The 15,391-nt window shown below is 37.6% G+C and overlaps 1 protein-coding gene across 5 annotated transcripts in view; it reads left to right on the forward strand.

Moving 5' to 3' along the window:
• Positions 1-15,391, forward strand: part of CCDC88A (coiled-coil domain containing 88A) — a 78,969-nt gene that overhangs the window by 16,362 nt on the left and 47,216 nt on the right. For all 5 annotated transcript variants that reach the window (XM_035896069.1, XM_035896074.1, XM_035896081.1 and 2 more), the window contains exons 3-8: positions 2,809-2,917; positions 7,131-7,200; positions 11,736-11,794; positions 12,574-12,657; positions 13,218-13,358; positions 14,510-14,679. In XM_035896069.1, coding sequence (XP_035751962.1) covers positions 2,809-2,917; positions 7,131-7,200; positions 11,736-11,794; positions 12,574-12,657; positions 13,218-13,358; positions 14,510-14,679 — 633 coding nt within the window. The remainder of the gene's footprint in view (positions 1-2,808; positions 2,918-7,130; positions 7,201-11,735; positions 11,795-12,573; positions 12,658-13,217; positions 13,359-14,509; positions 14,680-15,391) is intronic.

Below are 15,391 nucleotides of genomic sequence, written 5' to 3' on the forward strand. Positions count from 1 at the left end.
ATAGTCATTAAGATTAAAGATGAAGATTAAGGGCCCCAATCGGCCTTTTGGACATATGAATGTAGAAATAGGAGACTTCAGCTGATCTCTGTATGCCATCAGGTCAGCAGGATTTATCCTGGATTTTCTCTTCTGATTTTAACAAATCTGAATGAATTCAGTTTGGAAAGGAGTTCAGTTCTGCGCATCTGCAAAGCATAACCAGTTTTAGCCTATTTAGTTCCTTTTGCAGCTACAGGCTGGCTGAATTAGTAAATCCAAGGTGACAGTCACATAGCTTTGGCTAATGGATTCTAAAATGTACCTTATAGTAGTTTTAGGTACGTGGTGATGAGCATTTAAGGATGAGGCAATTACCCATGTAAGAGCTGTGTCCTAATTTTCCTAGATTTATATTCTCATGTACGAGGAAAAAAAGATGCTACGCTTACTGCTTTTCTTTCAAAAATGCCTGTGTGTTGGACGTGCGTTTTATATATGATCTGACTTCCTTTGCCTGCAATGTTTTTCCTACGTTATTTCTATTCAGGCTTACAAGCCAGGCAATTCTGATGACAATAAATTGAAGAAAAGACACAAATGTATCTTTTAAAAATTATAACATGCTAAAACCAAAGAAAGCTGTAAAAGGGAAGTGAAAGTTTATGTAACTTAAAAGTTTATGTAACATTAAAATACATAAATTTTGTCTATAGTGACGCTCGTACAAAGAACACGAAATTACAAAAATGATAAATGGCATCAAAATAAATTGTGATACTACTATGTTGAACGGAGTAGAGGGAAGAGCTCATTTTGGGGGGTTGGCTGTTAACACTTACACCTTACAGGTGAATCAGGTATCAGCGTAGAAATGTGTGAATCGCGTATATATCGGTGATCCTTGTAGACTACTTACATGTAGTTTCTTTAGATAAAATATATCTGTTCTCTATGGTGCATATTCATTTTCTGGTGTCCTCTGCACAGCCTTCAGTTTGTGTGCATCGGTAGCACCTGGCTTTGTAGGTTTGCAGGTCCTAGGTGTCCTGCCAGGACAATTCATGCTGACCTGTAACCCGCCCCGTTCAGGCTCCTGGGCAGGAATATGCTGTGTGATGGATGTGCTTTTCAATGGGCAGTTCTCATTCTCCCGGTGCAGACGTCGCTGTATGCCACCCGCCCCTACAGTACAGCCAAGTAACTGAGGGAAGGCCTGTGGTGAGCCTTTGCCTGCTGCTTAGAGCCCAGGTGATTTGTCGGTGCAAAAAAGTGTAAATACAGACCTGCCCGAAGCGTGACCCTCTAGTAACTGAAGCATCATCTGTACCGTACACAGAGTAACTACCTCTGTTTTAGACAACACTTGTACTAAAAAATCGTAGAACTAGGGTTCTTTTGGCAATGGTGTTTCTTTTCCCTCAGTATTTGGTAGTGTCCACTACAATATTCAGGTCATTTCAGTACTATAGCAAGTTACTGCTCTTCCTGCATTTGATTCCTGAGTATGTTCCTTTGCCTGCACATGTTGTTAATGAATTCCGTTGTCCTGCTGTCACACCACTTTCCCACTTTATCAGGATCATTCTCAACTGTCATGGGGTCTTTGAAGTTTGTTTTTTTTTCTATTCCTCCCAATTTTTGCCAATGGCAGTTCTGGTAAGTATGTTCTGTGTTCCATTGTCTAAATCATTAACGACAATGTTGAATAAAACCAGGCCCAGCAAGCACACACCCTTGCAGGAACCTCTGGTTTGACAGCGAGAAGTTGGTAGTTTCTTGTTTGAGTGCGGTATTCCAGCCAGCTGCACATTTATCTGACAATAATATCATTAAACAGTACAATATCATCATTAAATATCAAAAGTTGTGTTGTGCAGCTGTATCAAGTATCTTTGTAAAAGTTAAGAAACTTCTCATTGGCCATCTCTCAAGAATTCTGTAAGCTTTTTAGGGGGTGTTGTGGGGGAGTTGCATTGTTTTCCTTGAAAAATCACAATGGTTGTCATGCTGTCTTGTATGTGGTTAATAGCTTGGTATGTTATGAGGTATTGAAAAAGGGTGACTCATCTGCATTTCCTCAGATCCTTTCTACTTTTTGAAGGAAAAAGGGATTGATTTCCTCTCTGAAGCCAAGACGCTAACAGATTTTTCACTGGTTTATGTGAGAATACATGACAAAAACACCAATTAATAATCCCTTTGTTGACAGATTTCCATCATCTGTAAAAAAATTTAAAATAACTTAGTGTGTGCTATTGTGATATAGTTCATATCCTTCGTTGTTCTAAAAGTGAAAACTTACATTCTGTTTTTGTGCCTCACAATGGTAAAATAGCATTGTACTAGTTTTTCGGTGTATAGACATTCATTAATGCAGCCAGTCTGAATTCTGTTATTGCCTGCATCAGCAAGAATGATTCCTGATGTCTGCAGTGTGTGCTGGAGTATTTACATTATAGCTGTGTTCTGCTTTCTGTATTCCATCAAGGATGGGGCTGGAGAAGTGGAGCCACAAAAAATTTCTTCTTGTATTCATTCTCTGGTAATGGTGATGGGTGCTCCCAATTACATACTGCATTTATAGCCAAAAAGGGTGCTAATGTGAGTAGCTGTATCAGACACAGATGTTTCAAGTTACTTTTTTCTGCCTACTGTCACTTCCACAATTCCTTATTTACTTGTGGATGGGAAAGAAAAAAAGCATGGTAGCCTAGTCAAGAATTTGTTATGCTTGATGTTATGATACATTAACTATATGTTTTTTGTTATATAGGGAGCTTTAAAGATTAATGTTCAGTGTGTTTAATTTATTCTTTTTTTTTCCAGTAATCCAAAGTCTGCTAATCAGAGGATAAACAAAAAAGTAAACAATGATGCGTCATTAAGGATTCAAAATTTGTCTATTTTGGTGAAACAAATAAAAACCTACTATCAGGTCAGTAATTGTTTCTTGTATTATGTTTTGCCTAGAATTGTTTCTAAGTATTCTTTTATACTTAGGCCTTTAAGGGTAACAATAATAAGATTAATATTTTGAGATATTGTACAGATGGTTGTGCATAAATCTGGTCAAATTTTTTATCGCACTTAATTTACAGGTATAGTAGTAGTCTGGAAACACTTGTATGTGAATGATGATATGTTTACATAATAGATATTCTGCATCTTGAATTGCTCATATAGTACATTAAGCAGTATCAGTTGGTATTTTCTGAATTGAAGCAAGTTTTGTGCCTAGGAAAGAAATTATTAAATGTGCATTTAGTCTTATCAATGGAATCTTTGTAAGAAAAATGTGATAAAATTTATTTGGTTTAGAGTTAGTTTGATTTTCAGTAGGAAAAAATCAGTGAGGTGATAACAATCAAATGGGAATTCATAGTAAATGTAGTGATTTTCTAATTTAGAGCCAGTGAGTTTTTGTGGTTTGTGCAATAGGTGAGATCTGGTACTATGCCTTCTAGACACAAAGCCTGGATAGAGTGGTGTACACATGGGCCCGCGATAGCAGGACATTGCAGATGTTGCTGGTGTCCCTTACAGAGTGTCTTCTAGTGCCCTTCCACCGTTCCCTGCACCTTTCTGCCAGGAGAGTCCCGATCTGGGAGAAAATCTCCTTTGATCTGCCTCCTGCAGCGAGCGCATCGTGACAGAGCCGGTACTGTTGTATGCCCTTCCTTATGCGTACGCACACAGTGTACCTTCTCAAAAACTCCCAAGTACAGCGGAAGTTCCCAGCTGTCACTTAACTGCAGTGGTCAACCACTGTACATCTTTCCAGCTCGCACTTTGAGCCTGCTCATACTTCACGTGGGCCTTTTCTTGGCACTTATTTCTTGTGGGTATAAGTGCTGCCTGCGAAGACCCGTACGCTTTTCTGTTCCCTGACAGCAGTAATTTTTGCCCAGGCATCAGTGTTTCACAGCTGGTGCCACAGAAGGCACAAACACTGATAGGATTGATCTTTATTTGAATACAAAGCATTCCCTGTGCTGCTTTGGCTGTACAGGATCGGCCCCTCCCAGTGCAACGGTGTCAGGCAGAATTGCTTGCATTTAGGTAACGTAACTTGGAACGATTGAGGATTGTGAATGTTGCTCCTAACTTCTGTGTTAAAAATAATTTATTATAGCTTTTTTAAAATAAAAAAGTATTCTTATTCAATAAACGTTGAAATCTGTCACCATGCCTTTAATGGTTCAAGCTTCTCCTGTGTAAGCTATAGAGAACTGCATACACTTTTTTCTCCTCTTTCCCCCCCCAGTCTCGCAGGCTTCTAGTCTAGTGAGATACCAGCCTGTACAGACAGTGCAAGTGAGGGAACTTCGAAATGTTGCAGGTCTGGCATTTTAGTAGGCATTTAGTAGCCAAACTGGAATGCTTGTTCAAATTTAAAATAGCTTTTTGCATGTGTTAATGTTTGCTCAGATACGCCCACGTACAGGGAGCTTTGTGCACTGTAGTAGTTTATTGGGTTTGGAGAAAAGTGTTAAAGGGTGGACCGTAGTCTTTGTTTCCGCTCAAACTTAGTACAGCCTGGCAGCTGGTGCTTTCCCACAGCCGGTGCGTGGGTTAGCAAGGCAGCATAGCAGCCTTGGTTGCAAGAAGGGGTCAGTTTAGTTCCTGTCACCTGTGCAGTTACCCAAGGCAGACTAACTAGTGCTTGACGGATGCCTTGGAATCAATCTGAGAGGTTTCTCGTAGCCTGGGGTACGCCTTGGCAGAGGCGTGAGCCCGCACACCTGAGTGCTTCAGGCAGCTGTATACCGGCATCGCGCTTGGTATATGTTCCGAACGGGATGCCTGAGGTCTGAGAGTAATAGAACATGAAAAATAATCACTGCATTGAGGTATGAGATTAATTAATGTCTGGAATATTACAGTAGGAATAAGGTACTAGTGGATATGGCGAGTTTTAATTTTTAGCATTACGTGATCCTAACTCTTAAATCTTTTTATTGTGAGCCTCTCCATGCTAGTTTATTCCATGTGTTTTTACAACATTTGTGGGAAACGTTCTCTCAATTTAGCAAATAATTGCTCCAGTGTTGTATATGTACTTGTCAAAAAACTGCACTGATAGAACACAACATTCACAATTAAAATGTTATATTGGATTATACAAGTTTTTTGGTTGGTGCATCATCTTTGTTCTTCTCTGTAATTAGAATTGTGTTGTCTTTTTCATGAAGCTGCCTTACTTCCTTACAGCATCACCAAACTCTTACTAGGTCCCAAACTGGTCTTTTGAGCCTATACGTTTCCTGGCGGCATAGGAGCATGGAATTGTTCTCAGCAGCTGATTCAGGAGAACTCATCCTCCTATACATTTTGGTGGGCTTGGGAGGTTTAATACAGTGAGCTTCCATGATGCCCATGGGTGCTCTGTCAGCCTCCTTTGACAGATGGTGTGTGAGTCTTTAATAAAATAAATGCTAAAAGTTTGTGCAAGTAAGGCAGAGTTTTGTAAATAGGTTTAGTTTATTTTTGCAGGTTAAACAACAGTTAAAAGAAATATGTGAATTTTGGGACACACAAGGTTCCAATTTCAGGATTTTAATAGAAGCAATTGTTTTCAAAGTAAACACAAACTGAGAGCAGTTGCACCAGGCTTACTGATGAAGTTAACACTGTGTGACAGAAAAGGTGGTAGACATCTTTGGAGCAAGGTAGAGGTGTTGCAAGAAAAGAGGTGATAATGTCATTAGTCTGTAGAGAAAACATTTCTTGGTTACCCCTGCTGGCACTCTGCTTTACAGTAAGAAAAGCTTTATAATAGCATCATGGAATTACTTGAGCTATTACAAAAAAACAAACAACAAAAAAGCCACCAAGCCCCCATTTTTTTAAGTGCGTGATTTTTCTTTTGCAGTAGCTATAAATATTCCTTGAATTCCTTATATTTTATCTGTTCTTCATTGATTTAAAACTTCCTGTGCTGCACTTTGTGTTTTTTATTTTAATTTGAAAATTGTCTTTATCAAGATCTTGGAAGTACAAGAGTCATGGGTGGTTGAAACCCGTGATGTTTGAGTAGGTCAAAGCTATTTTCTCCCTCCTTATAATTTGTCTTAGGCATGTGCAATGAGACTACATATTTTTCAGTCTACTATTAATCAATTCGGATGCAATTTTTCATGTCTTGTATTAACTGGTGACAACTTTCAAGTATAGCTATGGCTAATAATTTCCACAGGTGTTTTTCAAGTAATACTGTCATTTTTCGTATTTGACATAAAATGAGTTGACTTTTGTTACGTTTTTAGCTTACAATATGACACCTAACATGCACCTTCTGGATGTAAAGCGGTGATGGTTCTGGAATATGTTGCTTCTGAGTATGAATATTTTATGTATTAATGAATCTGTCACTGTGGAAAAACAAAAAGCATGACTCCAGAGCTGCCGATAGGATGGCATCTGCTGCGAATAAACATCTGGGAACAGGAGGAAGACTATTCTGCTTCGGAAGAATTAGGCTCTGTCTAGACTGGGGATTTGACCTGATTACAGCCATTACTGGCTGACAGAAACTATCCATTGATACAATCTGTAGAATAGATAGGCAAAGCTGCTGCTTGAGCGTGTGGGACTTACCAAACTAAAACTCTGCCTGATCATGCAAATAGGATTTTGTACTGTTACATTCAGGATTGTCCCAGCATAACTGCAGGAAAAAAAACATCATTTTCACATCCATGTTTTGGTGAGAGACTATGGCCATGAACTAGAGGAAATGGATCTTTTGTAGTATAAATGCAACTGAGAGCAAACAAACTAAACAGCTATCAATAAGCTAGTCAGAGAAACGCAAACACTAATCATTTAAAGGAGCTTTGGTACCTTCTGAGACGCAGGATCTAGCTGGTGTGAGAGCCATAAGTCAGCTCATTGCCATGAGGGGATTTTACTATGCTGAGATGATCTTGCAAACCAATAAAGCAGGGCTTTTCTAGAACAAATTCATACTTGTAAGGTTTTTTTTAATTAGAGTCCAAATAATTAAGTATTGAACATGTATGTATTAAGAGCTAAAAAATTTTGAACTACTTATGTGATAGTAATTTCTCTTCAGTGCTGGTTAGTATTTGATGCTTGCTTTTGTTCAACGCGTATGATTTAAATAACATTTTAATTAACTTTTATAGGAGAATTTGCAGCAGTTGATCATGATGTCTTTGCCAAATGTATTAATAATTGGCAAAAATCCTTTTTCTGGTAAGTTTATTTTTAACTTAGATGAAAAATTTATATCGGTGTAATAATTTGTATTTCTTCACTGGAAATAAAATTCGTGTAGGATTGAGCCTTTCGGCAGAAGATTGTGTAAATACTTTTAGCAAATGAGTGGTTTAATGACGATGAGTAACTTTTTCTTTGTTCACACCAAAGGTCCGCACTTTACAAAAATGTGTTCTGTCCAAACCTCAGCACTGGTTGTCATTAGGATTTATACTGAAATGAAGTGCGTTTCCCAGCAACCAATGAGCCACTGATATGACAAAGTATAAGATTCATATATTCCCAGCTACTACGCTTTCAACTTTCTTTACCTAAGCCACCCCTGAGAAAATTGGCAGTTCAGTGCATCTCACTTGATCCAACTCCTAATCCTTGTTTTTCCTTCCCCAAAACTCTCCTGCTTCTCTTGCATCGTTACCTGAAAAATATTGCAATTACCTTCTTGCTTTCTCCCCTGAACTGACACTGTCTTTTCCATGCTCCCACCTTCTCTGCTTCCAGCTCTGAGAGTTGCAATTTTCAGACCAAGAAAATTAGCCTGTATGGACCCAGCTGACTATCCACAGCCACTTGGGAATCTCTGCACCATGCTCTCAATTCCAGAAGCACGGAGCAGACACACCTGGCCTGCATGGAGCCACTATGGATTGGGCAGAATTTATTTACTTGGGTCTAATGTGTCCCAGGTGTTCTACTTCTGATGTTCTAGCACCTCAGCAGAGAGGTTAGGAACTACTCTAACAGGCTGTGTAGCTTCCCCTGGCTTTTTTTCTTTATTTAAGATGTCTTATATGCCATGCTTCCGTGTATGTGAGAAGATTTTTCTCATGAGCAAGAAGAACCATCTGTGTTACCTCACTTTTCAATTCCAGGGTTCATAACATTGATACTTTCCATATCCCATCTGCATATATCCCATTTATGTAGGTAACTTGATTTAATTTTTTTTAATTTTTTTTACTTTCTGCTTTTGAATATTGCTGCTTGTGCTTCTGAGGTCACAGCCTTTTAAGTTTTGGAATGTGTAGTTGCTGTAATCTATCGTATGCTCCAAGAAGTGTGAATGTGATCTCTTCTTTTCCAAAAGAATAGAATCCATCGTGCTTTTATATTTTGATTCCAGACTTTCTTAAGGTTTTCAAAAGACTCCATGGATTTGCCTAAAGACCAGACTTAGTGCAAAAACAGATTAAAAAAACCTGGTAGTAGTACTGTTTTTGTAATGACTTTTTTACTGTCTGATACTGAGACAAAATATGTCTTAAACAATATTGTGTAGTAGGAGATGAAATTTTATTAAAAATGCACACAAAACTCCACAAAGATTTCGTATTCTGTTGTATACATAAAAACCTATGCTTTAGTCATTAATAAGAAAGCTTCTTCCTGTTTTGGGACCTCAGCTAAGTCTATGTAGCTTTTGTGGTTTGGCAGCTGGAACCTCTGGTGGTGTATGCATTGCTTTCCTGTGGGGACGTTATTGGATTTGTGAGAGAATATGGACTTTACTGCAGCATAGCCCATGTCTTTAAAAACAAACAAACAAAAAAAAGTGTTGTATACGGACAATATTCTTGAAGATGTTTCAGATTCCTGCCTGAGTTCATCGTGGAGTTTGATCTGAATCTTTGTGTTCCATGCAGAACCTTTCCTCCTTGGAAGTTAGGTCTGCTCTTGCTCTGTCACCTGGAAGAGAACATCATCCCTACAGGGATTTTTAAGCTTTTTTTCTTTGGTGGGCAAGTGTAGCGAAATCAAACTTCAGTGACCTTTTGAGAGACTTGCTGTGTAAATCCGATTGCATCGAGGCGAGCCACCATAGTAAAAGTCAATTCTCAGATAATGATTGGGATTTGGTCCACTAAAGCTTTAGGCTGTAGCTGTGATTTTTCTCAGGAACGTTGCCCAGTTTTTCCCCCTTGCACTACTTTGCACTTGAGGAATTAGTAGAAAAATACCAGAGGACAACGAAGTGCAGAAGGCAAGGGCAGATAAGATTTCAGGATGAGAAACGTGTTTGATTGCATCAAAGGCAGTTGGCTAATCAAGGAAAATGCAGATAGAATGCTGGATTTGAGCTTTGGTAAAAAAAGAGGTCATCAAGAAACGTTTCAGTTGAGCTAATTGGCAGGAAGCCAGTTTAAGGAAAAAAAACTGGAGGAGAAGAGCTACAGGCTGTGATTGGAAATGTTAAGCTAAATTACAGGGGAAAAGGGGAAGGGAGATAATGAGGAGGTAAATGTTTTTTAACAGGGGAAGAGGAAAGATTAAAACCAGTTCATATTTCTGAGGGAGCAAGCCAGGGGAGGATGGAAGGCTACAGAGGGTATCAAAGTCAGGGATAAGAATAAGTGCAGGGAAGATCAAAGGATAGGATAGGGACCAAGTTCAAACAGCAAGTTGGAAGGTATGGAAGAGAAGCATCTATTTCTGTGTTTGTGGTGGAGAAAAAGGAAGAAAAACATATGAGAGGGTTGGTAGCAGTGGGAAGCTGAGGTTGCTCAATATTTTGCCATGTTCCTTCAAGGAATGTGGGGGAGAGACACGGAAACAATATTCAGGTAGGCTTTTAAAAGCTGGTCACGAGATGCTGAAGCAGTAGAGCAAATGAGTGTCCAAAGAGGAGTTCAGGGATGGCTTTAAAAAATACAAAGTGAGATGACTTTATTGGGATAAATTAATGTAGGATATAAGATGTTGGGTAGGTTCCTTCTGTTGCAATAGTCTGGTTAACCTTTGATTAAGACAGGCAGCCAGGTGGAATCCCCTTCTTTAGCTGAAGTGGCGTGCTTCTTGATGAAACGTGTTCATTGATGTTCACAACTCGAGTCTTTGGGATACAAGAAATCTGTATAAATTATTAAAGATCTCCCATTTGGGTTCATGTTCTTTGTAACATATCCACTCGACAAACCTTTGAAAAATGTAAATGTTACATGTTCATTGGGATTATACATCTCTCTCTCTAGAAGAAGCAGGCTGAGTCAGTATTGAAAGAAGTCTCTCTAATTAATATTATAATGCACAGAGAACTCCTGAAGCCATGAGGAAGGTCGAGAAGTTTAGCATCTGTCTTTTGTCTCTGCTTTATGGCAGCAGGCTTGAATCTTTACTGAAAGCTAGTCAAAATCATTAAGAGTTCTGTATCCTTTCAGGTTTTTTCTTGATTTCCTTTTAATTTCCTCTCTTGTTCAAGATTACCTCATATCTGTAACTTTTTGAGAAGGGTTTTACGTTTACTTCACTTACAAAATACTGTCGCGGATCAAATCAAAGGACAATTTTTCAAATACTTGTAAGTGAATGGTTACATCTTTCTTGTGTGGGGCTTCCTCCAAAGTAGACTTAGTTGCCCAATGTATAAGAAGATTGCAAACTGCCACTTTGTAAAGAAGGTTCTGGTTGAGTTTCGGTTTTAGATGCTTGTAATGGTCTTGTGATCAATGGAGATCATCTGTGATTACCAACCGAGTCCTCTAAAAAAAGGGACTTCAGTAACTTAGGTCAGGTTCAAGAACATCTGTGTGTACCTTAGTACACGCTAGGCATCGCTGGGGTGGTTGCTGTTGGGACGGAGAGTGGATCTGTTGGTGATGGTAGTAGTTACACCAGCTGTGTTGCAGAGTACAGTTTTGCAGAATAAAGGGCAGATTTCAAGCCAGACCCAGCATTATTTGACAGTGTAGCTTTTCTCTGGGTAGCTAGCAGTGAAATAAACTGTTGGCTGAAATCCAGGTTATATTGTAGAAAGGATGCTATTAGGACCCTTTTATTCCTGTATAGCCCAATGGATAGTGTTTTCTGTTTCAGTAAAGCAAAATGTTACATGACCATATAGAGCTTTAATTCCAACTACCCCAAGCTGTTTTGCCATCCTTCAAGCGTTTGCTTTATGGCATTTATATTCTAGATATAGCATATATTTAGTAGCAGGATGAGGACGTTTTGCCTGTAAAAAGTAAGATACATCTTTACTAATCTGTAAACAGAGTTCTCTAACTAAAGCTTCTTTAGGAGATTAAGATGCTTAAGGCCAGATTTGGAACTACATTTTGATTTTAGATGTGCAGATGAATATCTAATACAGCTTTCTAAAATAATTTAAATGAACTTGTCACCTAACTCTTACAGCTTGGGGGTGGCAAATAATTTAAACACTCTTGTAAATGAGATACCTGAGATTGCAGTTGAAAACTTGATTGTAGGTCTCCAAAGCACTTTTGAAAATGTCACTCTGAAGTTTTGCTTTATGAAGGGCTGAAATGATGTTTTCTCTATTTGAAACTTACGGATGTTAAGCTGTTTGTTAACACTGAAAGTTGGCAGTAAAATGGCAAAAAGGACTAAGTTGAAAGCTGGAAAATGGGGGTTTCTTAATCTTTTTGTTTTCTAAACTTGGTTAACATAAATTATATTAAAATAATGAGTAAACTTGATGTTTTATGAGGGGTAGGGGAAGAAACTCAAATTGCCATTTTACACCTACCATTTTTTTGTTCTTGTTTTCTTAGAGCCAGGTACTGAAGAAATAAAAAAACTCCTCCTGCTTTTACTTGGTTGTGCAGTTCAGGTAAGTTTTAATTACTTTTACATCTGTATGGAATGGTTTAAGTGTTACCAGTCTCTTTCCTTACTATTTTAATACCTGAGGTTGTATATAACTTTGACCTTCCTTCCTCTAGTTGGTACTATTGCGTTCCTTGAAAATCTGGATATTCTTACGGTTAAAATGGCTACAACTGTACGGCTCTTACGTTTTCGTGTATGAATGTAGCAAACTGTGTATGTAGGATTCCTGATAGTTTATTCATTTTAATATTGTTAATTCACCTGATCCTGTAAAGAAAGGAAGAAAGTGGTAAAGTACTGAAGAATCATCTTACTGATACATTTTACTGAAACCGTTCCACGTATTTAAGGAACATTTTGACGGATGCTGTTCTTACTAGGAAATTTTGTACCATTCAGCTGATTAAACAGAAAAAATAGCATCAGTGTTGTGTTCTTAACTTAAATAAGCAACTTGAGTACTAGAGGAGGACACTGAAAAAATACCTCTGGAACTCACTGTCAAAAAATGTGAATAAGTAGCTATTAAGAAACCTCTTCCTTGCCCCATTTTAATAGCTGTTTTTTCTTTATCATTTTATTAGTGTTGAAAGTTATAATTATTGTAATGTGGCATAAACCAAGTATTTATTGGTCAATAAAATTACTGAATAATTTAGTAGTGTGATTATTGTAATGTCAGCTTTATAATTTTTAGCTCTTAGAAGTACAAAGGAGGAACGAAAATACTTGTGATTTTATATATATGTTTGTATATAAAATAGGTATCTTTATTTTTAGTGTCAGAAAAAAGAAGAATTTATTGAAAGAATCCAAGGTCTGGATTTTGACACTAGAGCAGCTGTTGCAGCCCATATTCAAGAGGTATATTGCTATTTTTGTGGTTTTAATTTTTTTGGAGTTGGAGTATCTTTTGTAAGAAGGTTAACTGCGAGTAAATGAAATAAGTGACTTTGTATATCTAGTGGTTTTAGTAAGCAAAAAATGCCTTTACTTTTTTAACTTGATTCACAAAATACTTCATGATCAAGCTTCTCCGGTTTACATTGTTAAAGCAGTACCAGGGAGCAAGTATGTTGCTCCAAGAATTTCTTAGAATTACAGCGAATTTAGTTTAATGAAATTTCCTTACGCAAACATATTCATAAAATGTAATCCAAATTGTGTGTATGTGATATGTAATATATATTATGTCATAGCCACCTTTTTGCTTTTTATTTTGCCAGCAGTGCAAGGTACTACTTTCAGGTAGATAAGGAACTATTCTATAACTCACAATTTAATAATTTTAAATGTTTTTTCATACCTTGTCTAGAGAACTTAAGCTGTAAGGTTGTTTCAGCTTTATTTTTTTTTTTTATGGTTCCTTTCTACTCTTATAATTCAAATAGGATGTTTTTTCTCTCCCATGTCATTCTGTGTAGGTAACTCATAATCAGGAAAATGTGTTTGATCTGCAATGGATGGATGTGATTGTATTGACACAAGAATATGTTGAACCTCTCTTGAAAAATATGGCGTTACATTTAAAAAGACTTATAGATGAAAGAGATGAGCACTCAGAGGTATGTGATTTGTTGCTCAAGAGAAATATAAGAAATAATTTTTTGAAAATTATACAGCTTACCGTTTTTATAACTGCTAGTTTAATGTATGTTCTGTTAGCATATTTAGGCAAGGTTTTCTTACTGCCAAAAAGTTGCTTCACATAGTTACGGTGTGCATAATAGTTGCTGAATACTCTGACAAACTAGAAAACACAATAGCAGATGCTCTTTTTCATGTAACCAGAGTCTGAAACAACTTTGAATAGCATTCATCTGTAGCTGAAAACAGACAATTTCAAAGCTGTATCAGCTGAAGTTTCCAGGAATCAGTAACCCGTCAGTTTGCATGCCAATTACTGAAAGATGCTTGTTGTATTACTGTATCCTGTTGAACAGCTTTGAGTGAACTGGAGCAGGATTGGTTCTGGGAGAGGAGGTTTTACAGGCTTATCATGAGGCACAATCGTTCTACTGCCTGAGAATCAAGAAACAAATAGATTTAATAAAAATTTCAAGTTATGGATCATTTTGGTGGTCCCAGATTTGCCCTTCAGTAGAGTGTGGGTATGTTAATGTTGCAGTTATTCCAAATATCCCTTTGACAGTTAGCAACTATCTTGCCAGTTCACAGCCTTGATAAGAGTAAACCAAACTGAACTTTGAGGGAAGAGGATGTATGGTAATCCTTTTTTGCAATGCAAAGGAAAAGTAACTTTAAAACACAAGAGGTCTTCATATTAGGATAACACCTTCCTTTATATCCTGAAATAGGAGTGTTCCTATAGCTATCATGCTTAATTCAGTTGGCAAGGATGCTGCTGCTCACTGAAGAGCACCAGGTTCTTTAGAGATTTGTATTTATCCTCATGTTCAAGGAATTCATGCCATTTTGTTACCCAGTCCATTCTAAGCACTGATAATTTTGTGGACTTCAAAGTCTAAATTTGAGTAGTTTAAGAATAGCCAAACGGTACTGTTGGATAGCTGTGACGCTTTGCTTTAGGCATAGAGGTGTATGTAGGGCTTCTAACTTCTTTTATGGCAAAACTTTTCCATTATTCTTGCTTCATTTCAGACTTTGATGTAAGGCAGTGAATGATACTAGTTTCTGACATGTAAATCGCGCTCTGAGTGCAATTCTGTGCCTTTTTTTTCTCTCTATTTCTTAGACTATCATAGAACTCTCAGAAGAACGGGACTGTCTCCGTTTTCTACCTCACGCATCGGCAGCACAATCACCTTGTGGATCTCCTGGCATGAAACGCACTGAAAGCAGACAGCACCTGTCAGTAGAGCTAGCAGATGCCAAAGCAAAGATAAGAAGGCTTAGGCAAGAGCTGTGAGTACACGTAGATTGCAGAAGTGTGTTGAGCATTGTAGGGTTTTAAAGTCCTGTCGATTCTGCACAATAGTAGTAATCCATACACAAATCCTTCATTCTGTCAAATGTTAAATTACATTTCAAAATGCTTTTTTTAGTTATTGTAGCCTAGGAAGCATATTTTTAGCACTTAAGCATATTTGTGGACCAGTGCGACAAATACAACTTTTCATCTGTTTGTCTTAATTTGTATTAAGTTTCTATTGATGTTTTAACCATAAAAATACTGAAGTAAGCGTATTTGTGGACCAGTGCGACAAATACAACTTTCCATCTGTTTGTCTTAATTTGTATTAAGATTTCTATTGATGTTTTAACCATAAAAATACTGAAATGAGTGAACTAGTGCTTGAGGTGATTTTGTATCTTTTGTACTTTGAACTTTTTTGAAAAACTGACTGTTTGAGCAATCTCTTGAGCGTGTTACAATACAGTAATGGGCTCTTTGCTCTATGTACATTGTCTTTTAGAAATACTCCCAGCTAATCTAATGCAGCATTGCCTTTTTCTTTCAGTTATTGTGTCCATATTGTTGTTTCAGGGGCAAGTTCTGTGTGCTTCCTCTATTGTTCGTTATCATTAATTGAATGTCTGACTGTAGTTTTAATATATCTGTATTCATACATGTTTCTAAGAGAAAAGCTTTGCAGTTGAGGCAATTATGGGGACA

Source organism: Egretta garzetta, unplaced genomic scaffold (assembly GCF_000687185.1).
Source record: "Egretta garzetta isolate BGI_Z169 unplaced genomic scaffold, ASM68718v1 scaffold200, whole genome shotgun sequence".
Classification (NCBI taxonomy): domain Eukaryota; kingdom Metazoa; phylum Chordata; class Aves; order Pelecaniformes; family Ardeidae; genus Egretta; species Egretta garzetta.